The sequence below is a fragment of the Gambusia affinis genome, linkage group LG22 (genome assembly GCF_019740435.1).
Source record: "Gambusia affinis linkage group LG22, SWU_Gaff_1.0, whole genome shotgun sequence".
NCBI lineage: Eukaryota > Metazoa > Chordata > Actinopteri > Cyprinodontiformes > Poeciliidae > Gambusia > Gambusia affinis.
In genome coordinates this window covers 10,746,569-10,770,281 of record NC_057889.1, presented here as the reverse complement: position 1 = coordinate 10,770,281, position 23,713 = coordinate 10,746,569, and the positions used below count along the sequence as shown (strand labels likewise).

At 35.8% G+C, this 23,713-nt stretch overlaps 3 protein-coding genes across 3 annotated transcripts; all 3 read right to left on the bottom strand.

Annotated features, from left to right (window-relative positions):
- Window positions 1-3,143: 3,143 nt before the first annotated feature.
- On the bottom strand, window positions 3,144-5,561 carry tmem18 (transmembrane protein 18). The gene is made up of 5 exons (XM_044106550.1): window positions 5,365-5,561; window positions 5,130-5,247; window positions 3,842-3,896; window positions 3,629-3,722; window positions 3,144-3,502 (listed from the first exon to the last, which is right to left on the bottom strand). Exons 1-5 carry the CDS (start codon window positions 5,455-5,457, stop codon window positions 3,404-3,406), a joined length of 459 nt encoding a protein of 152 aa, XP_043962485.1. The 5' UTR covers window positions 5,458-5,561; the 3' UTR covers window positions 3,144-3,403.
- Window positions 5,562-5,737: 176 nt separating this feature from the next.
- On the bottom strand, window positions 5,738-9,495 carry LOC122825278 (uncharacterized protein C1orf115-like). The gene is made up of 2 exons (XM_044106551.1): window positions 9,129-9,495; window positions 5,738-7,100 (listed from the first exon to the last, which is right to left on the bottom strand). Exons 1-2 carry the CDS (start codon window positions 9,393-9,395, stop codon window positions 6,963-6,965), a joined length of 405 nt encoding a protein of 134 aa, XP_043962486.1. The 5' UTR covers window positions 9,396-9,495; the 3' UTR covers window positions 5,738-6,962.
- Window positions 9,496-11,336: 1,841 nt separating this feature from the next.
- Window positions 11,337-23,569, bottom strand: si:dkey-119f1.1 (Structural maintenance of chromosomes protein 6-like). The gene is made up of 27 exons (XM_044106549.1): window positions 23,482-23,569; window positions 22,990-23,148; window positions 22,165-22,300; window positions 21,681-21,786; window positions 20,738-20,874; window positions 20,606-20,667; window positions 20,402-20,482; window positions 20,133-20,234; window positions 19,636-19,755; window positions 19,424-19,522; window positions 19,065-19,211; window positions 18,424-18,512; window positions 18,169-18,333; window positions 17,702-17,880; window positions 17,394-17,595; window positions 16,477-16,591; window positions 16,079-16,239; window positions 15,698-15,833; window positions 15,382-15,462; window positions 15,101-15,271; window positions 14,884-15,021; window positions 14,023-14,168; window positions 13,750-13,875; window positions 13,455-13,560; window positions 12,018-12,170; window positions 11,693-11,790; window positions 11,337-11,486 (listed from the first exon to the last, which is right to left on the bottom strand). The coding sequence occupies exons 2-27, from the start codon at window positions 23,128-23,130 to the stop codon at window positions 11,399-11,401; spliced, it is 3,285 nt and encodes a 1,094-aa protein (XP_043962484.1). The 5' UTR covers window positions 23,131-23,148; window positions 23,482-23,569; the 3' UTR covers window positions 11,337-11,398.
- Between the last annotated feature and the right edge of the window lie 144 nt (window positions 23,570-23,713).

Genomic DNA, 23,713 nt, shown 5'->3' with positions numbered 1-23,713 from the left:
CCATCAACAAAAAAAAGAATGGCTTGACAGAATGAAATAAATATCTCTATGTCCTTTTTGTGCAACTGATACTCCCTCACATGCAACACTACTGATGATATCACTCAGAGAAAGTTTTCTCACACATCAAAGTCACAAGATTTTTCTTTAGGGGCTTGAAATCCAACTTCACTCAGAAACATCTGTTGAGATGAATGGATGGCTTGCACTCTTATTGTAGTAGAGACCCTGGATTTGAGTGATGATGGAAGAAGGTTTAGTTCAACTGAACAATCAACCCTAAAGTGTGAAAAAAATCCCCTCCAAAATTCAAGGATTCATATTTATATTTATGAAAAGAAAAGCTTGGTGTGGGTGTGACATAATTTATTATATTTTAAAGATCTATCGCTTTACCATGCCAAATTAATTTATATATCAGTCAGAAAAAAAAGACAAAATATCCACACAAAAATCTGAACAAATTAGCCCATTTATAGTTATTAGAAATTATGTTGAAATTAAATTCAACACATAAATTAAAGAATGTGGAAAAGCCACAGAAAGCCAAGAAAGCAGCACCAGGAATGCTTTCTAGATACTGATTTAAGCTAAATGCAAATCGGGATTAGCTGGCTAATCAAAAGGTGAATTTTAATAAAATGTTTCCCTTTTTACCCATAAGATTTCTGGTAGACAAGAGACAATCAAATGAGATTTTTTAAAAGCAAATGAGAAATCACAGAACTTCAGAATGAAGGACTAAAAGACTTGTTAAAAGTTTATTTAAGGTTTAGGGCGCCATGTGGCTCAGTGGTAGTGCAGGTGCATCATCTGCAGTCCTGAACACACTTGTCACCAGTTCAATTCCCAGTCCTTCCTCTCTGTCTTTCTGTTGAGGGCTGCTTAAATTGTTTAGTAAATGCAAGGAAAGGCTTTTTTCACTCAAGTACTTTTAAAACATTATACATGTAGCTGGAAAATTACATTTTTGTGGCAAATCTTTGAAAGACAGCTTCTTCCCTCCTCCCTTAAATATCCTTTGTCGTTGAAGCAACCTGGTGACTGACCTGGCAGATGTCATTACATGTTATTGACATTACTTCATTTGAATGTTGCAGCTTATCTAACTCAAAGTCCAGCAGGTTCTGTTCTTCATAATGTACTGTGCAACGTTATGTCTGCAGGCCTCCATGTAACAGGTGTTAATGCTTTCATCCAGGTTTTCATCCCAAGTGTTTTCACCCTCGGGACGGCAGCTGACTGGAGGTTGTGCAACATGCCGTGTTACATGAACAAAAGGAAGGTGCGCTAGTGATACATGAACTGATAAATTTGGCTGCCGCTTTGACACCAAATCGTAGAAGAGGATTTTAGCAGATGACGTTTAGTCCAAGTTTCGTAGTGAAAAGGGGAACAAATCCAAGTATGGGAAGATTTATGACTTAAGTATGCATATATGATGTTGCTGGACGTACCCTGTGTGTGTCAACACCTGCTCTTGTAAGGTCAGGAGGCAGTTATTCTATGCCTAATGTCTTCTGAAGTGATCCGTTCCAACTCTGAACCTCCTACATGAGGGATGGAGCTCTGACCAGCCAGCACACAGGCACACCAAAACCATCCACTGAACAACCCTTTCCTTTTCCTCCCTCTCCTTTTTGATAAGTTCCAGTGTCCAATCCTTCATGTCCACACCTAATGCATCCTGACAGATGGATGTGGGTTATGTATGCCTATGCCTAGCAGCTTCATCTGAGAAAACAAATAGGGACGGATTTAGAAAGAAGGAGGGAAAAAGAACAGGGCAGTCCGGGTAAGACATCTTGTGAAATTCCAGGAGATAAGAGGTGAAAAATGGAGTGCAAGTGAGTGAAAAGTTTGCTGAAGTACAGACAGCTGAATCTCTCCTGTGGTCTAACTCATGCTGCCGTCTAGTGGTGCACTGTTGTTCTCCTGCCGGACTCCTTCCAAAGCCACAGCCACTGTGCATTGGATTTGTAATGCAGCATAATGTGGATAACTCAGTTTGAGAAAATTGCAGGGAGGAGTGTTCCTACATTCACAGATGAACATCCAACTAAACGTGCCGGAAATAATTTCCAGCAGTGTTCAAAAAAAAAATAATAATATTGTAAGAGTCCAGCTAAAAGGAAAACAAAGAAAAAGGAAACAACTTATTAGTTTGCTGCCCAAAGCATTGATAAAGCCTGCAAGGATGATAAAACATCAAACAATAAACGTGCTTCGAAATAAGAAGGAAAATGGTTTATTTGATTATTAAAGTTATTAAAGCAGTCTAAATAAAACTCCAGTGAAGCTAAAATTATTCATGAAATTGCAATGGAACAATAGGACTATAAGTCTGGAAACAACAGGTTTAACTCACTGAAGTCTATGTTTACAATAAATACACCCAACACCCTGAATACGGAATGAAACAAAACTTACTTCTCATAAATATCACTTTCTCACAAGCCTCAACTTGAACCTGTGGTGGGAGCTAAAGATTAGCGCCAAGTCAGGGAGGCATTTCAGCATCCAGAGCTTTGAATCTTCTTGCATGGATGAATGGTCAGCAATTGAAGTGGGAATATAAAAACACCATTTAATCATACAACCATTTCAATATGCATTTTTTGTAAAAATGTAAAAACGAAGGTGATGTAAATTGTATATTGGGCTTTTTTTGTGTGTGTTGTTTTGTTTTTGGGAGATGCCCGTATCAATTTGACCAAACTTCCTGATTGGATAAAAATGACTTTAGATCTTAATCAAATATTACTATTAAACAACAATATTTTTTACTACAAATAGTGGTACAGAAATTTAAATTGAATAAAGATAATAGTCATTATATGGGTAAATAAATGAGTAAATAAAACTGGAACCCCTGCTATCGAGTGATAGCTTCAGAGCGTGATCAAAGTCTGTCCAGGGTTGATTTGTGGCTGGAAGATCTGTAAAGTCAGGAAAGGAATCTCTTTCTCTCTCACACACACACACAGAAAGAAATAGAGAGAGAAAGAGGAAGTTCATTATACACCCCATCTTAAGAAGCAGCAAGCTGCCTCAGAATCTATGAGGACTGGATTACTTTAAACATTCCCACATGACTCTTTTCTCACTGACTTTGTTAAAGAATGAAAAGCAACAACACGATCTTTAGAAAAATGTTCTTTATATTTCATTGTAACACTTTGAGACAATAGAAATAGAAAACAATAATATATTTTGGTCAACATAAATCCCATTGAATAACTGCTAAAAAAAAAAAAGTTAAGTGAGACTTCTACCCTGAAAGAAAGTAGTCCTTTTAAAGTCACAAGAGCAAATCTGTTTTCCTTTCCCAAAATTCAGGATTAGCAGGGGAGAGATTCTCAATTCTCCCAGTGAAGGCCATGTACGGACATAGGGAAAAGGATCAGTCGTTTTTCTCTCTCTTCTCTCGACGGGCCCTTCTCTTCAGCTGAAGCGTCTTGAGTTCAGTCATGGTGGAAAAGGTCCTGTAAACCCACACCATCTGTCAGAGAGGAAGGAAAAAATAAGAGAAGACTTTCACGTGATCTGAGGTTTGATCTTTCAGAGAGCATTTCTAACATCTTTGTTTGATGTGACAAGTTGAAGTAGAATAAAATTGAAAACCTACCACGATGATGACTGCATTGAGAAGGAGGGGAATTGAGTAAACCAGTGATATGAACATTCCCTTGGAGTCAAAATACTGAAAATTAGAAAAAGACCTAAGAGAAGATGAAAAAAAACTTTACATAAGCAATTTTTTTGTAGACAAAGTTTGTTTTTTCCCCAATCTGTACAAACATTAATAGGTACCCAAATGCACAAAAATATTAGGTCTTACCTCCAGTTCATCGCTGCCAGCTCATTTAGATACTCAGCACTATAAACCAGGACAACTGTGGAGAGATCTTACATTAACTAATTTATTAATACATAAACAAGTGATGGCACATTATGATGTTATCACCAACATAACATCGTCATTTCTGCACTTTCCTGTCTCCAAATTAGCTCTGGTTCAACAGCTGGATGTCTAAATGGCATCCAGTTTACAAAATCAAGTTGTATTTTAAATACTTTGATGATGATCCAGATTCAATCACATTGTCTGCAGCTATTTCTGCCATTAACATTATGCTCATTCTTTGTTTGTTTTTTTTTTCAGCAAAATCCACATATGGCTCAGTGTTTTAGTGAAGCTGCGACACCTTCCTGCAGGAGGCCTTCAGCTGAGCGGTTGCTGCCAAGCACTTCATGTTTGCTTTCTAAATGCGATACATTTGGCCCTGCTTTCCTGTCTTTAACTCAGTCTCTTGGCTAGACACAAACACTAACCTCATTTTATATGTTACTCATGCCATAAGTTACAATGCTGACTCACAGGGCATACCAGAAAAGGCCCATGTTCTGCACCTTTCAGATGATTTCCTGGACCTGAGCCAAATAGTTGGATTAACTCCTCAGTATGCAGTCAGGTTCTTCAGAGTGTTGCTAACGACCTGATTATTTGACTCGGATGTGTTGAAGCAGACACATCTAGAAGTTGCAGAAAACTGGCCCTTGATGACTTTCATCTGTGCTTTTGCTATGGAATTGCTGCAAAGTTAATGACTAAATGCAATTTAAACTATCGCCACATGTTTTTTCCGTTTTCATCTGTCTAGCAACATTTTTGATCATTCATTTCCTATTTTGACACATTCACTTGATAAAATTAGGTTTTATTAAAATTGCGGCACTGGTCAGCTGCTGAAGGATTACTCGTATAGAATCTGGAACAGTTAATGTTTTGCCTTCCAATGATCTAATCACAACCTATATTCATAAGGTTTTAGGCCAGTAGAAAGGATTGCCAAAACAATATGCGTTCTTCAGAGTTATAAATAACGTCCTTATGTGGAGCAAATATGAAATACACCGCTGCTGTGGCGCATCCTGTTTACTTTTCCTGAGTGTTCTTCGAAGCCAATAACTTGCTGATTTCCAGCATTTTGTTACTTTTGTATTAATCTATCAGCCATTACTCTATTAAAGACGCAGGTTCTTTCTGCTTCAGATAACACAAATGAACAATCGGTAGTTTTCCAGAAACTGAACTAGATACTGATGGGATGTTGCAAAACACGTACCGATGACCAGGAAGTGGCAGATCTGAGCTCTGTAAAACCTGCAGGTTACTACAGTCAGGAACAAACACACCACATGAAATACTATGAGCCCGATTAGCCATGGTTCCGACCACTGCACCTGTAAACACACAAAATGTTCATTGTAATAAATCATTGTTTTTAGTCAGGCAGATATTGCTAACATCTCGATTAGCTAGTCAGTCAAGCCATTTTGGCAAAGAAAATTAAAACTTACCGACATTAGAAACGTCCATATCGACGTTATTCTTAAATTACTAAATCCGTCGATGGGTATGGAGCTAATATTCTTTGGTTTTTGTTCTGTCATCTTCAAAAAAAAGACAAAGCTAACAGTATAGCTTAGCTGAAGGTAAAGGAAAACGGAAATGCGAATGGGGCGGATGAGGTCACAGACATTCAGCCAATCAGCTTACTTCAAAGTGTAGACGTAAATAAGTCTTCACAAGTGTCTTTTGATTTGTTTTAATTATGTTTTACAAAAGTTTTTTAAATGTTTAAAACGTGAAAATATGAAGAAAAATATTTTGCTACACAGCTGCAAAAATGATTAAATAGGTAAAATAATAAAAAACGAAAGTTAAGCTAAATATTTTTAAATCAGTTTTAATATACGACGTAGACTGCAGCTAAACACCACAAAAACAATAAAGAGACAGTTTTGTATTTTACTCCACAATATCTGACTTAGTCCTAAAATCTATATTACAAACAACAAAAGATAATACCTCAAACAAGTTTTCAATATGTAACATAAAACACATTTAGTTTATATTGCTGTATACAATAAAACCTTTTTTTCTTCTATCAGCTGATAGTAATGGCTCTAGAGGCCTGGAGCTGTGCTCCCTTTCTCTAAAGCAAACACAGTTGTCACTACAGAGCACAATACCAATTTCTGACATCATTATTCATAGAATCTCATCCTTCAGTCATGATCGCTGATGTAATACCTCTCCGACTTTGCATTTATAACTCCTACCACATATCTCACCACTGTTTCACTGTCCTTGTGCATGTTATTAAAGCTATATATGCTTCAAATCACTTTCATGCATGTCCTGCACCTCTTTGCCACAACTGACTTCAGAGCTCCTCCTAAGGTTTCTCTTGATCGACAAAATTCAGGACATCTTCTCTTCTTCTTCTTCAGTGCCTTCTCTGCACTTCTTCATCAACTTTGCTAAACTTCACATCTTCTATGAGATTTCCCAGCTTGTGAACACATTGCACACTCTAGCCTACCCAAAACAATTGTGTATTAATGCAATTCTAGGGCACAAATTGCATTAAAAAGAGGTAAAATTGCTAAAATGTGCTATCGCTCTTTTCCATATACAGTATCTTTGGTCAGGTGTATGAAGTTATATTAGGCTGTTTGAAAGAAAAAGTGTATTCTGACTTCCTACTTAATTAGGTAATTAGAGTTTAAAGCATCTGTTCCAGTACAACATACTGTTAATCACTTTTTTGTTCAACTTTTTCTGCTTCTATATATCTATATCCACAAAAAATACATAAATACATAACCTGCTACTGCTATCCTGCAGCAGGAGACTTGATTAAACATATGGAAACAACAAAATTGTGTGGGGGGAATCCTCTATGTATTCTATTCTTAAATTCTATACTGTACAGTACATTGAAATTTAAGCATAACAAGTCTAAATAGGTGGAATTTATAAGAAAAAAAAATCAAAAATACAAAAATACTGTTATATATTTTTTAAAATACAAGAACATCTAAAAATGCAGAGAGTTTGGTCAAGGTCCCAAGGTTACAACTATTTACAGCAAACTCCAAAGTAGCGTAGCTCATGTCCTGTCTCTGCTGGGGTGAAAATCCGGAACAAAAGTTGCTGCTGCTGTGATGGGAGTGGAGTAGGCGAGGGCGAAGTTGTACAGACCGAGCATCAGACACTTCCAGGTGGTGCGAAGTGCCTTCCCAACATTCTGGATAAAGAAGAAAATCATCAAAAGGTTGTTTTTCAGCACAAGGGTGTCACCATTAATTTAGCCCTACCAGTGGCTTCAAGACAAATAGGTTAAAATAATAAAAGGACAAGACTTAGTTTTCAAGGATGTATATATATTCCTTTGTGGCACAATAACAGCAGCAGGAAGAGAAGCTCGTTTTCGTCCTGACTGCAACATCAACACAAAACGTTCTGGGAACTCCATTGTCTCGCGCATCCTGGACAGGAAAGGGCTGACCGGCTGCAGCAGAAACAGGATGAACTCTGTCTACTAGTGGAGCTGAACAAGAAACCATAAATTTAAGCAGACAATCTTCAGTTTGCAAATGTAGCTATCATATTTATGTAGATTTGATAGCTACATAAATACACTGTAGCTATCAAATCTCCATCAAAGAGGCCTGATCTGGATCTCATAACGAGAAGTATCTTTTTGCCAAAAATGAAGTCAGTTTCTTAACAATTTTAATCTTGTATAGTACTGTGCAAGTACAGCTCCTATTTTTCAGAATAGTGGTTACTTTTGGCAATTATAACTCATACAAGGTTCTTCAAAACTTTATTGTAGCATCTGATTGCTGTGGTCATATAGGATTATTTTCATACATTGCAATTGCTTGTTTTGTTTTTGTCCTTTGAGCTTTAAAGATGTACAAAGCCTTATAAATAAAATCTATTATATCTATATTTATATTTTATTTTCTTCTTTTCTTATTTGACTTTCTCTCCACAGGGTTATGAAGGCAAATTTTGTAAACAAATTCATTAATCTATAAAGATATCTGACCATTTTTAATATATCATCTGATGTGAAAGAATCATAATCAAAATATGATCAGACTAAATTCAGCTGTTGTGTATGGAAATATTTAAAACTCAAAAGTGTGCTGCACACTCCTCTTTGTTGCTATATATAAACAGCAATTGTCAGCTTTAGTTTAGTTAAAATGCACCATACCTTCATAAAAATGAAGTCAGTTTCTTAACAATTTTAATCTTGTATAGTACTGTGCAAGTACAGCTCCTATTTTTCAGAATAGTGGTTACTTTTGGCAATTATAACTCATACAAGGTTCTTCAAAACTTTATTGTAGCATCTGATTGCTGTGGTCATATAGGATTATTTTCATACATTGCAATTGCTTGTTTTGTTTTTGTCCTTTGAGCTTTAAAGATGTACAAAGCCTTATAAATAAAATCTATTATATCTATATTTATATTTTATTTTCTTCTTTTCTTATTTGACTTTCTCTCCACAGGGTTATGAAGGCAAATTTTGTAAACAAATTCATTAATCTATAAAGATATCTGACCATTTTTAATATATCATCTGATGTGAAAGAATCATAATCAAAATATGATCAGACTAAATTCAGCTGTTGTGTATGGAAATATTTAAAACTCAAAAGTGTGCTGCACACTCCTCTTTGTTTATATAAACAGCAATTGTCAGCTTTAGTTTAGTTAAAATGCACCATACCTTCATAAAAATGAAGTCAGTTTCTTAACAATTTTAATCTTGTATAGTACTGTGCAAGTACAGCTCCTATTTTTCAGAATAGGGGTTACTTTTGGCAATTATAACTCATACAAGGTTCTTCAAAACTTTATTGTAGCATCTGATTGCTGTGGTCATATAGGATTATTTTCATACATTGCAATTGCTTGTTTTGTTTTTTCCTTTGAGCTTTAAAGATGTAAAAAGCCTTATAAATAAAATCTATTATATCTATATTTATATTTTATTTTCTTCTTTTCTTATTTGACTTTCTCTCCACAGGGTTATGAAGGCAAACTTTGTAAACAAGTTCATTAATCTATAAAGATATCTGACCATTTTTAATATATCATCTGATGTGAAAGAATCATAATCAAAATATGATCAGACTAAATTCAGCTGTTGTGTGTGGAAATATTTAAAACTCAAAAGTGTGCTGCACACTCCTCTTTGTTGCTATATATAAACAGCAATTGTCAGCTTTAGTTTAGTTAAAATGCACCATACCTTTTTTACTTTCTTGTAGTTTTCTTTCTTCCTCTTTTTCTTCTCTTCTTTAGTCTCATCATCTATCAGTGGTTCATACCTCTCTGGCAGAAAGGCAAAGTTTAGGTCTTTTTTGGCTTTCTCATTTGGACTGCTGTCATCAGAATGTGGTTGATCCACAGAGTCAACATGTCGTTGATATTTTGCTGCACAACTATTCCTCCTTTCACCTGACACTCCTGCTGAATTCCTATCAAACAGTCGGGATGGAAAAGATTTGGGCTTCATGTTGTCTCCTGGTTGCAGATTTGGAAGATGTGAGAAGCACCAGTTTCCTCTGGGTGGTCAACTATGTTGTCAACTAATGTTACGTGCATCAGGCTGAAATGCATTCCAGCGGTGTTGGGGGTGTTGCACACAGCCCTTAAAGGTGCAAATCCCTTCCTCCTCACAAAGCCGACCTCTAAAGAGCGTCGTCAAGTGCCACGTTTTAACCAAAGTAACCATTATTCTGAAGCATACAGCATAGCAACCAGACTTAAAGCTATGTGCAGTTAATAATGATATATGTAAGTAGGCTAGTGCATTTTTCTCAACCTGGCTAAAAATAAATTCAAAACCAATAAATTATTTTTTACAGCTTTCAATAAAACCACTAACAGCAGAAGAAAAATGTATGCCAATCCTTTAAGTAAACTAATAAATGTTTATATTAATAATCCAAAAACAATGTACTGGTTTGCATCCCCTAACTATCTCTGGTCTTGTGCACAAGAGGGTCTGGATTGCTCTGTATGTGCTTTCAGCGTCTTGCAAGAATATTCATTTCCCTTAAACGTCAAGTTCCCCAAGTCCTGCTACAGTTTCACAATAAGATTTAGGTCTGGACTTTGCCTAGGCAATTAGAACATGAATATGTTTTGATGTGTCAATAACTATGACACATCATAGTTTTTGATGAACCCTAAGAAACAGCAACCCCATTTCTTAGTGTTGCCAAGTTAAAATGGGTGATGTTCCTTCCAACACAAAGCACTTCTCAACATAATTTTTGCTTTTATACCAACATTTACTCAAAATACAAACTGATTGGGGATAATTGTGTAAAACACAGATAAGAAGCAGAAAACGATTGACCTTAAACTATTGCATTGTGCTCTACCTGTAATATTGTCCTTCTTTAGGTGGCAAACAAAACAAACAGTTATCATGTCAAGAAATTTTTCCACATCAATCTCTTCCAGTCAGAATTATTCAATAACACCAATACACATTTGCAGAACAGTTTATAAACTTTATTGTTTTGTAGCTTTAAAAATATTTAACCTGAGATAAATTACACATCCACTGAAAAGACATGAGATCCTGAAGAAAATGCTACAAATATGAGACTGTTTACAAATCTGAAATGTGACCAACCTTTTTAACAACCGACAGCATGATACAAAACAGCAATTTTTATTCTATGCTATAACGTAAAAGTTTATCATTCACTTTTAACAGCAGCTGTAAGAGAAGCGTACTTGAGCAGAAAGTACAATGATCTGTTGAAAGTAACGTTGAAAACTGAACAACTACAAAACTTCTCTCTGCTGCAAAATCTGTACAATTGTTAGGTCAAAACAGTGAAAAGGTCAAAAACTTCAATTAATTTAGACATGTAGGCATTTGTGTCATATCGCCATATTCAAAATTGTCTTTAAATAATTGTATGTAGAATACAAATTAGTAATTAACATTAAAAGCTTAAGAGTTACCTTTTCAAACAGTTTGCATTTCAGACCTATTTCTTATATTGCCAACATAAGAAAAATGTGCAACATTGTATACATCTTAAATCAATTTTGAATTTTTTTTAATCCAACAATCCTTTATACAATAGCTTTTACATGAAACAAATTTGGTCTTAAGGTAAAAAACTGAAAAAAAAAATAAATAAAAAAAAATAGATACTTTTAAAGAAACAATACTTTACTTTGGAAATATAGACAGGCAATTTATATTTTGTTTTGTCTAGGTTGTTTAGTGGTATTCAGTCAGTATTTCACCACTAGATTCCACTGTGTTCCAGAAACTGAAGCTGTAACTTGTTCTGGTTCAAACAGTTGCATTGATCATAACCTCAACTTTCAAGCTGCAAGCAGCATTGGGTGGCCATATTTATGAAAATAGACTCTTTAGAGGCTTCACTTTATTTATTATTAATGCAGCTGTTTTTTAATTTTTTTATTTATTTTACGAATTGAACACTTTACATTACATTAAACAGTTCAAGATTGCAATGGAGAGCATTACTGGTCTTCACTCCGAAAGTTGTTCTGCCCTCGGTCAGGGTCCTTTAGGCGGAGGATACGGATGGTTTTGCTCACCGGAAGAGAACTGAGCAGGAAAGAAAGCAACAAAAATATTGACAAGATTTTAAGTTGCTGTGTACTTTAAAAGAATGAGACAAAGTTCTTAAAGTAGAATCATTTCAGTTAAGTGCTTCTGCCAAACATCATTTAAGACACAAGAAAATAAGACAGTCAAAAGGTGTGGGTGCGATTGATTTGAGTTGCATACAAAGAAATGGTTCAGATGGTTACCTCATGTTCTGGGGCGTGAGGAAAATGAACTGTCTGTAGCGCTGACTGGCAGCTACCTTCAGCATCATGTCCATCGATATCCTCCTGTTCACCATGTCCTGACAGAGCAAAAGAGGAACGGAGTCCAGTTTATTTTTTCCATCTAAGACAAAGTTATGCTGCAAATTCTGGTAAGTCAGAGATAAATTGGCTAATAATTTATTTTAATAATCATAATAATGACATGAAAAAGTAGATATAGTTCATGTTACGCTCCCCTTGTCATCACGCCACATAATTGGCACACAAACACACAACAAATGTCAATAAAACTGTACGACATTACCATGTAAACATCAAACTCATCAAGGCAGCGAAAAGGCGACTCTGTGATTGCCCAGAGAGAGAGGACAAAACAAACGGTGGAGAAAGAGCGCTCGCCTCCAGACAGAGAACGCATGTCACTCAAATCCGCTTTGTTTCCTTGGCCTGGCTGCACCTAAATAGGAGTGGGGGAAAAAAAAAGAAAGAAACAACCATGTCAGGCTTGTACAGAAAATTCATTCTCTGAGGTCATTTTATTTATTGAAATTCCCTTTGGGATCAAGAAAGTATTTTTCAATTTTTGAATTAATGACTTAATTTGTAAAGAAACAGTGGAATCAAACTATAATAAACAAAACTGCTAAAAACTTATTCTGTTAACTGGAGTTAGACTTCACAACTGAAACAAACAAAAGAAAGTGCTATTTTTATTTTTGACTTATTATACTTAAATGTAGGTATATCAACCAGGATATTGGATTAGCACTGAAAATGTTCTAGTCTTTCTGCTATGAAAGATTAAGTTACTTACAAGTAAAAAAAAAAAAAAAATTGATTAAAATAAATTCAAAATTCTGACTGCATTTGATCCTTTTGTCACTTATTTCAGAATCAGAATGCGTTTATTGTCATTGTACCGAAGCACAACAAAATTTCCTTTCAGTACAGTCCGTCCAAAGAAAAGACAAACAAACAGCAAGAACCTGTTTGTTTGCTTAGTAGCGCTTTGGGTCAGATCCACAAATGTCATAGGAAAGATATGGGAGTGGGACCAGAGCAACTTGTTCACATGACATCCAAGAGAATTTGAGATAGTCAGCCATCTAGCGGCAGTAAAGGGGGAGCCAGTTCAGATAATGATTGTTTTAGGTCAGGCCAACTCCGTTAACTTTCCATCTCGCTGGTACATCTCAATGGCGACTCCCAAACAGACAAATTTGTGGTCGTTCCTGCCGAACGGAGCTTATATCTGAATCAGAATCTGAAACTTATCACTTCATTGAACACAGAGTGAAATACATCCGGCCTATATCTGTTGTTGATTATGCAAATGATCAGATAATAAAAACCACCACTAACTTTCACCACTCCTCAGCAGTACCACAGATTAATCACCTCAATGCAACATCAATGCAGTAATTCATACATTCAGTAAGATTATGGCTTCTGATTTACTAGAAGTAAAGACTTGAAATATTTCAACCTGTAATAAATCTATGCAACACATTAGTTTCATTCTGATATAAGTGACACATTTTTTTTTTTTGCTTTTAAGACAAAAGAAAAGTTAGAACATAGTTGACACTTGTGACACCAGTGGTTCCCTAACATCTCTGATGCCGATCCTTGAAAAAACAGTGAAAGAGATTCATGAGCCTAACAAGCAGTGCCAATCTCTTGGTACATCTCTTTCTGAATACAAACTTGAGGCTGAAGCAAACAAACAAAAGCTGCATACCGAGATGGTCAAGGTCTCATTCTTGTGGTCAAACGTCATGCTTCCACTATAGCCTCTCTGAGCCAGCATACTATTAAAGTAGTATTTACAGCGGGCTGAGAGGAACCTAACGTGGGAAAATGAACAATTGTAAATAAAAAAAGTGTTCAGAGGAAAAATAAGAGTATCTAAAACAAAAGTTAATTAATATTTTTCTTTTGGAAGCACAAAGAAAATGCTCTGTCAAACATTAAAATATTTCCATGTAACTGTAGCGCATCACTGCTTAATGAACAAAGGCGTCGTCATGACTTACTTTCTGAGATCAGCGTAAACCTGGAGTCTGTAGTTCATGACGTTATCCAGACTTCTGATGAAGCTGTTCAGGCTCCTCATTTGCTGAGACATATTCTTGTAGCTCTCTAAAGCCTCATGATATTGCCTAGACAAAAGAGTGTAAGAACAAAATTAGGAGAACTAGCCTTTTGCATTTCTTTCTGCATTCTGTCAAGTAAAAGTGAAAATTGTACATAGCAGTGGTTCCCAAATACAATCCTTGAGAAGGCATTGTAAAACATGAAGCTATTACCTCACAATCTCCTCGCGGTCTCCTTGTTGTTCCTGCTGAGTTGTGATCTTGACTTTGAGACGATTAATTTCACTGTCAATACTTTTGGCAGTTCGACGAACTTCGAGGCGTTCTGGACAAATCTCAGAGGCCTTAGCAACAGAGGCCTAGGTTGAAAAAAAGGTAGCCATTAAAAAAAAAAAAAAAAAAAAAGCTGAGGCGTGTGGAGTGTTGCCTAGACAACCAGTTTGCATGTGCAAAAACATAAAGGAGAAACAGAAACAAGAAGTTAATATGGGCAACAAGAAATGATCATCTGAGAAAAAAGATGCAAGCTGTAGCTAAATGGTCAAGTCATCAGACTAATCCTGCATTTAATTTGTCTTGGAAATCCAAACTTAGATCTGGGAATGATGCCACATGTAAATGCAGCATGTTGTAGTTGAACTTGAAGAAACAAAATCAATGTGGTTTAACTGTTATTGTTCAAAACAACATAGTCACAAATAAAGACTATATAGCATATATTGTCTTTATGTATGCCACTGGTTTACCATGATAGTAACAGTCAGAACGTTTCATACGTGCAGCAGCGTTATTGGATATCGGGCTTGGAGTAGTTCAGGGACGTCTGCGTTGAAGTAGAAACTCCAAGTCTGTGTTTGATTTATTTTTTTTCAACTCTAAAACTTAAGATTTTCGGTAAAAAAATCGTAAGTTTTTTTTACCGAAAAAAACATTGCTTAGCTTTCTATCCCTGTGTCTAACCTAACTGTTGTTGAAACCATTTAATTAAATTTTTTGCTTCAAACCAGCTGGACAACCAGTTGTCTCACAGCCACTTGTTAACAATCAATACCATATACTGACAATCTCACGTACCGCAAGGTTTTCCTCCTTATTTTTAAGTTGAGCTTCAAGAGTGTGAATGTTGCGGAGATGGGCACTGCGTTTGTCATCGTAGTGTTTCTTGTGATGTTTGCACTTCATCACCTCTTGGTCAGTCTTACTCAGCTCATCCTGCAGTAAAACAAGAATACAAGTAATTTTTGAAGGCCCCCTTAAGCTATTTTTGTCTGCCTCCAACCAGAATCATTACCTTGACTGAATCAGCCTCCTCAGTGATTGTGCTTATGTTCTCTTTGTGCTGCTTGTATTCCTGGTCTGCTCTGTCGTATTCTGCCTTCAGGTTGGCCATTTTGGTTTTAGCTTCCTCGTACTCGGCATGCTTGGATGAAATCTTTGCAACAATCTCCTGAAGCTCTTCCTCCTGAGACAGAAGAAAACATAACAGTCTAACACTACGAACCTGCAACCGCTGAATAACACATCTAAAGGTTTTTACGTATGTGTGAAGGGAGAAGCGTGATCTGTTCCTACCAGCGGCCTGAGGTCCTCTGACTGAGGCTCTTCCACATTCTCTAGGTCTGTCAACTCAAACTGGAGCTTTGTGGCCTTCTCCTAAAATAAATAAGCAAAGTGAGGCATTAAATTAGATACAGCTTGTAGTAGAAATATATTGAAAAAATTTAATACCAGAATTTATTCATAACAATTGTGGCTATTTTAGAAAACCCTAAAATAAATATATATTTATAAATACTCTATATTAAAAGCAGTTCATATTTTTTTTTTTGCAAATAATTATAAGAACACAATAATGAAAAAAAATATATATATTTGGAAAATTATTTACTTTGGTAGTCCTTTGCTCCATGAGCACTTTTCTTAGAAGCTCCTCATTGTGTTTGATGTCTTCATCCAACTTTCTCATTTGTTGCTGGAAACGAGCTTCCTGACCTTCCTGGTTTTCCAGTTCTTTCTGTAAATGCCTGATGGAAAAAAACAGAAAACAGGAAAGGGAAAGAAAAAGAAAGAGTGTATAAGAATGGTAAAGCACAGTTTTAAAGTACAGTCTTTTAGATAAAATAGATATAGATAAAACTCTAAATACCTGGAGTCAATTTATTACAGCTTTGACTTTTTTTGTATTTTCACATTTAGCTAAACATGAAGTGTTTATATTCTTGTACAATAAAAAGCATGCTTAAAGAGCAAATAAATCTAAGAAACTCACCTGATTTCTTCCTCAACATCCCCTGAGAGGTAGCTTGGTCTGGTCTGATCAGAAGTGTAATTACGGTTAGTGAAGATCTGATCACCATCCTTAGAGAAGGCTTGGATGCAGTTAGCTGGAGGATTCTTGCCCTGCATTATTCTTCGAGCTTCTGTGCGATTCTGAAAACACACACACAACGAATGCAAATAAGAAAAAAACAACAACACTTACCGTTGTGTTGAAACATTTCCGTTTTAAGGGAAAAATACCAAAACCTTCTTAAAGATAATTCTTTATATAAAAAGGATACACAACTGATGTTTGGTTCAGTAGCACTTATCCAAGTCTAACTAAAGTCTAACATTTGTACACAGTGAAGACATTCAGACATTCACTCTGGACGAATGACTTCTCACCTTAATAAGAAGAATGCTCTCAATGCTTTTTTGATCAATAAGGCAGTTGGCCACAATGGGGTCTTCAATGTCCAGAGCTTGAAGCACAGAGGGATATTGGGGATGATTCACAGCCCTAAACAAAATAAACCGATGTTAGGTCAATAAAATGGTCAACTTTTTTTAAACATGTCCTGCCTGGGAATTGTGCCAGCAGATCCAACAGATTTACTTTTACAAGTTGAGGATTAAAGTTTTTGCTATAATGCTCACTTTATAGTACATATGCAATACTAAAAAAAATATATGATTCCTTTGGGTTTATTTAAAATGTTATGGACACAGAGACGGAAAAAAGAAAGAGAGAAAGGTGGGAAAAAAGTTTAAATGGGATCACAGATAAGATTAGAGGAGAGAAAGAGTCAAGATTACAGAAGATAACACCTTAGAAGTTTGCTTCTACACCTGCAGGAAAAGAGAACAGGAAAAACAGATAACCAGGAAACGAACACAACAAACCACGCATATAACATTAACTAAATCACTGAAAAGTACACGTCAATAATTAATACAAGACATATCTTGTATTAATTACAAGACATCGTTTTTATAAGATCAATCATAAGCTTTAATCATTAACAGAAACAAAGAAATGTGTTTGTAAAGAAATTATGTAGTAATGAGTTTCACTTTTTGATTTGAATTACATACAAACATTTTATGATACTATAATTTATTTGGCTAGATCTGTATGTTAATGCACAGTATTGGGTATATCACAGCTAATAGACAAGCACCCTTATGGTCCCAAACAGTTAATATACATCTAAACAATAAATAGATTTTCTGCCACAGTATAATGCAATTAATGTGGCTTAAAAGCACCATATTTATAAAGAGGAAGAATAACTAATGAGTTTGGAATGAAATGTATTCACCTTCTTCGTGTATCATGGACATGGTGGAGGAATTGACTGGTGATGATGGTTGGCCTTTGACCAGATTTGTACACTTTGGCCATGAGGCCCTTTAGAACCTTTTCATCCTCATAGTTGTCACATGTGAAGGCCACAAGCAGGTATTTAAGACATAATTCCACAGCCAATGCCAGCTCTGGGTCCTTCAGACTAATAAGGTAACCTGCAGAGCAGAATAAATAAGTAAGGGTAAAGCAGGCTTTCTCTAGTCAATATGCCTGTTTTCTGACTTTAACAATCAAGAAACCAATCAAGAAACCAAATTCTACCCAGAGGTCCTCGAGGTTTGTGTCTGAAGTGGCCTTTGCTGTTAGCTTCCTCAATAGCACTAAGCAATGCAGGCATATGTTCTCCAAAACGCCGCAGTCGATTCGAGCGACTGCTCTTCATGGTTTGTAGTTTCCTTTTGTTTGCGTCGATGGATTTCTTGAGCCCATTATACTCCATTCTGGAAAGGTAAAGAAAGATTGATTTTAGATGATAAAGTTTTAGACTGTGAAACAAACATATCCAGCAGAATTAATTTTGCTCCAAAAGAAATAGATGTTGTAAAATTTTGTTGGAGTCTGTTTAACTATTAGCAGGCAGATGGGTGAATCTTGTTTATTGTATTTACATATATCAGGCTGACCTGAAACCTCTAAATGAAAATTTTAGTTCCATTTTAATTCTACTAAAACCTTTACTATACAACATCCAGAAAGAACAGCATAAATAATGCCTTTTCTGTTTATACCTCATCTTTCCTTGCTCTTCTTTGGCACGGTTGCTGGCGTGTTGAAACAGGTCAATCTGCTGACTTAGAGTAGAAATGTGAAGATTGAGGTTTTCCTGCTCGGCTTGAATCTGCGCCATACGTTCTGCCCTCGCCTGGCTCTCTGCTCCAGTTGTTTGGTTGATGCTAGAGAAATTAAAAGGTGATCAAAAAAAAAGAACAAAAATAAACCCACCAGTCATCTGGATTATAAAAAAATGTAAGCAAAGCTCACACCTCAGAGTCAGATCCTTTATACGTGAAGACAGCTGGGCTTTGTCTTTTTCCAGGTCCCTGAGGTTAGTTCTACACCTATGGACAGTGAGCTGAAGAGAGGAAAAAAACAGGATGAAATTCCTGCATCAAAATTACAGCAACATAAGAAAGTATTGCAGTTGTAAATAAAACAAGACTGTAAGATTAAAAGACTGCTGTAATTGAGTAGCATAATTAATATCATTAAATTTGGCGCTGGTACTTTGTTGGCTCCATCTGTGCTTCTAATTAAATAAACATGTAATTCCTAATTACTTCCTAGTGAGCTGGATTGGCCAAATAAACAGTGGTTTGTAAAAATGCTGTAACAGCTCTTTCTTCTGAACCGCTGCAACACAAACAGCTATAGGAGATCCTTCCTGCCCACACGATCAGAATCTACAAAAAATCTTTGAAGAAACTTGGGTGAGTCTTGAATTTTGTTTTGTAACAAAAGACAACTGTGGGAGGAAATTGCACAAACATATAGCGGAGAAATAGTTTATCATGAGTTGCTGCTAATAGATCTACTTTCTTTGCTTTTGTAACAGATTTGTACAGCAATAGATTAGCCATCAGGAGGCTTATTAAAGGTGTGTGTAAAACAATGCTTAGACTCTGACCTCGCAGGACTTGAGAAGGCTGTTGCGTTTCTGGGCTTCAGCCTTAAGCTCAGCACATTTAGGCTGGAGATCCTGGACCTGCTGAGTGATTTCCTCCAGCTGTTCCTGAATTTGCTTGTACTTTTTCTCGGATTGCTCAACCTTATTCTGTAAAAACATATAAGTTGCAAAAACAACAAGGTTGGAGTTAATAACTATTACATTTAAAGACTAAATTAATTACTGATTTAATTAAAATTAGCAAATGGTGCAACAGGTCATCATTAAGACCCAAAATAGAGGGAGAAAAGGGTTCAGGAGAGTTTTACCTTTGACTAACATGTAAATACTATTAAAAAAAAACAGCAGACATGTCCTACCTTCCATTCATCAACCTTTTCATCAAATTTCTCTGTGGAACGTTTGTCTGCCTGTAACTTCTCCTTCACTGGTTCTAGCTCTCTTTCCATTTCAGTCACCTGAAAGATTCAACTCACTTGGTTTACTAACTACAAATCCTACATGAAGCGGGATTCATGCTACTTACACAAAAAATGACATATAAAAAAACAAAAAACAAAAAGACACTTACCAAGGACCAAGCCATCTGTTTCTGCAACTCTTCCAGTTTGGTGTGCATTTCCCCAAGTGAAGCTAAGCTCTTGTAACGGTCCTCTTTTTCAAGGTATTTACGCTTCAAGTCTTTCAAACACTGAAAACAAAACAAATGATAATAGTAATAATAATTCTAATAACAATAGCGTTATAAGATTGTACGAAGTGTTTAAAGTTTTGTTACACTTTAATTTAAAGAGGTAAAAATTATATAAACACTGTTTTTTTTCATGAATTTCTGAAGATCCTTGACAATGAAATGAATTAGCTCCTGGCCCATTAAATCCATCTATATGACTTTAGATCATAATAAATAAGTATGGACAATATTTATCTCACTTAGTCAGAAAATTTAAGTTAAAACTAAATTTAAGCAAAAAAAAAAAAAACAACCAACATAAAAAATACAGTAAAAATCTTTGACATATTACTGCTGAAAAATTCTAATAAATAAAAACTGAAACCGAGCCATACTTCTCCATGCTGCTCGACTTTCTCCTCTGTGACTTGCTTGGTGGCTTTAATATAAATAAAGTCCTCCCTCATCTGCTCTAGTTGCGTAGCCTTCATAAAAAACTGTAAGAAAACAACAACAACAACACATGTACATCTCTTTTTACTTGCAGAAAAAGAAAACAGCTAGATCCAAATTCTAACAAAATTGAGGCCAAGGTTTACAACTAATGCTGCGTCAAGACAGACTACTAACTACTAAGATAGAATATTAACTACTCTAAACAGACCTTATACTTGTCTCCTTCTCCTTTAGAGTGCAGGAAGTATTTGCTCATTTCTTGTGTGAGAACTGACACAGGATTGTTAACCTATACAAGAAAAGCAAAAAATATTTTGCTATAACATAAGACCATCAGTTACACGACCTCACCTGGATGGAAAAATACAACTTTTGGTGCCAACATGGTGACGTATTTAGATGTCCAACTTACCTGAATATTAAAATTGTCCAAGATGGAAATTAGCTCTTCTTTTTTGGTAGAGATGATCTGACCTATCAGAAGATAAAAAGCATGGCTTTCAATTATTTTCCTAGCAAATCCAAAAACCTCTCAAGTGTTTACCTCCGTTACTCTTCAGTTTGTAGGTTCTCAGCCCTTCCCGTGTTATTCGAAGGTCTATGGTGATGGCTGGGCCGTACACATCGAGCTTATAAGCATCTCTGCCTTTGTTACGCAGGGTGATTGACACATCAGCAGAACTGAACAAAAAGAAGAAAAAAGTATTCGAAAATTTCTTGAGTAATTTCGTCATTAAAAATTGCTTTTAAGTGTAATATTTCATACTGGTTTATATGGTTTGTAAAGCAACAAAAATCTGACTTTGAAAATCCAATAAAAGATAAAGAACCTCTAATTAGACAGGATTTTAGAAAAGACAATACAATTCCAACTCATAATAATAAAAAAATACTATTAAATTAAGTTTTTTAGATAATACCTATATCTAGGTCACACTGGAGAGTTTTTATAACAATTCAATCTTTAATTTAAAACTAGCAGAAACAATTTATGCAATTGTTTTTAAACAAAATCAGTTATGGCAGTTAGTAAATCTAGCAAGCAAACAAATAAAAAAAAATAAATAAATAACAGGCATATTTTTAACACTCCTAGTGGATATGGTATGAAACAGAGGGGAATAATATGTGGTTACAAAGGCCCTGGTAACCTGCTGGAGTGCAGGGCATCATTGACTCTAAATTATCCGAGTCCATTAGCATTTGGTGGCTTCACGAGACTAAACAAGAGGGAATGGTCAACGGTCTATATGCTCCTTATTTGGAAATGTCATAGGTGAAGAATAAGAGCAGGTGCTTTGGCAAAAGTACAAAGCATTAATAGCAGTGGTACTAGTATTTAATTTGCTGAAAGTGACATTTTCTTTCCACACTGAGAAACGATATTGAAAAATAAAAGAATATATTATTTTGTGGAGCAAAGAGCATGTTAGGCTTTTACACGGTGTCATCAAATGTATAAAACTATACATTTGGTAAACCTTTACCTTTCTCCTTCTTTCACAAAACCCTTCAAGGAGGATCCTCTATTTGTAGCCTGTGCATTCCCTCCTAAGGCAACTATGAGAGCTGTCAGAATGGCACTTTTTCCACCTGTTACAAACAGTTTGCATACATGTCAGAGGTTATAGAAAATTAAAGACAAACAGCCTAGATCAGCTATCTATGTAGATAGCTGATCTACATTGTCAAGTTTAAACCACTACGTGAATCCAATAAGGCTTAGAGACTGTTATCAAGTGTCATGTGTGATCGACTCACGCAGAAACATCTACTCGTACTCTCACTAAGTAATGAAATGCCTTTTTTTAAGTAACAACAAATTATACTTTTAGACAATCTGTAAACCTGGAGTTATATTTTGTGTAAAAAAATATACTGCCTGAAATATTAATTTTAACTTATCTAAAAAATTATCCCCAAAAATTATTTCAATTAAAGACATTTCAAACATTATAGAGGTCGACTTACTTCCATTATTACCAACAACAAAGTTGACATTGGAACCAAATGCAAATGGTCCAAGGAGTGAATGACACATGAAGTTCTTCAGAGTGATGCTCTCCACTATCCCTGCATCACTCACCACATCACCAGAACACTGAAACTATACACAAAAGGTTAATGAGAGGGCTTATGGTCTTATTTCCTCAGCACTGTGAAAAATACTTCTTAAACTTTTCCACATTTTTTGACCTTACACCCCCAAGCTTCAATGAATTTTACAGCATTTTATGTGATAGACCAACATAGAAATAAAATGGAAGTAAAGGAAAATGAGTAATGGTTTTCAAAATGATAGCATGCAACAGTCATTTTTAATCTCATAACATAAAGAAGATCTCGTGCAATCAAATTTCATAAGAAAAATTTGCCATAAAGTAAATAGTCTGCCAGTTTTCATACTCATGTGTCAGAATAACCCAGTCAAAGCCCAGGATAAATTTAAATCAGAATCTGCAGCAAAGTTAATGTAAACTAAATGTTTACAGAAGCTCTCCATGATATTTATCTGAGTTTAAGAGAATATGCTCAGAATAATGAGCAAAAACTGGACGTGTAAGGCTGGTAGAAACGTACACCAAAAGATTAGCAGCTATAATTTCTGCAAAAGGTCAATCTATGATGTATTCATTCTGGAGCCCTTTCATAGAAATGCATGCCGCACTTTTAGGATAATCCACTCCGACACACACATCATTTTGGAATCAAAACGTCTTTGTTAATGAGCTACTTCATGTTAGTCTAGTTAGTACAAAATACATTGCAGAAAAAAGCAGTAGTGACATTACCTACCCGTTTACTCAGAGCGGAATCTCCCTGCTCACTTTCAGCAATATCCTGATCCTCGTCGTTGTCCTCATTTTCACCATTCACGGCAGATCGGAGACGTTTGTTTGGCGTTTCACTGACAGCTGTGTTTCTTCGCTTCGACATGTTGGACGCCCGACCTCGCTTTTAAGAGCAAAACGAAACCGAAAGAAAAAATGACTAGCACAAAGTAAGAATGAGCTTTTATCAGCTCGTCTCATCCCGCCACTGTACTCCCATTTACTGAGACTCGTTCCAGCGGTTATTAGGAGTGAAATGTTAGGATTTCTTTTGTCACAAGTATACTTTATATATTATTGCACTCAGTTAGCTTGTATGGCTAACCAACCTTGACCGCTAAACAAAAATAGACGAGGGTTATCTGTTACAGAAGCAGCTAGGAGCATTGTACTTAACTTTATGCTATTAAAAGTAACAAGGGAAAGACGTTAATTAACGTATTGGCTGACCTCTTACCTAGTTTGTGTGGCTCAGCAACAACAAACCGGACCGGTGTCCATCGAATTCGCGCTATTTCCAACAAAACATCGCGAGAACAGATCAGATTAAACAGTGCAAGAAATGCCCCTTTCTACCTTCCAGATGTATTTGAATGATATGACTATGTTTTATGGCTTTAAATGGCATTTCTATCTGAAAGTATATGGAAGTAGTCAGCTGTGACATAGCGCGAAGTTTTTAGCAGAAT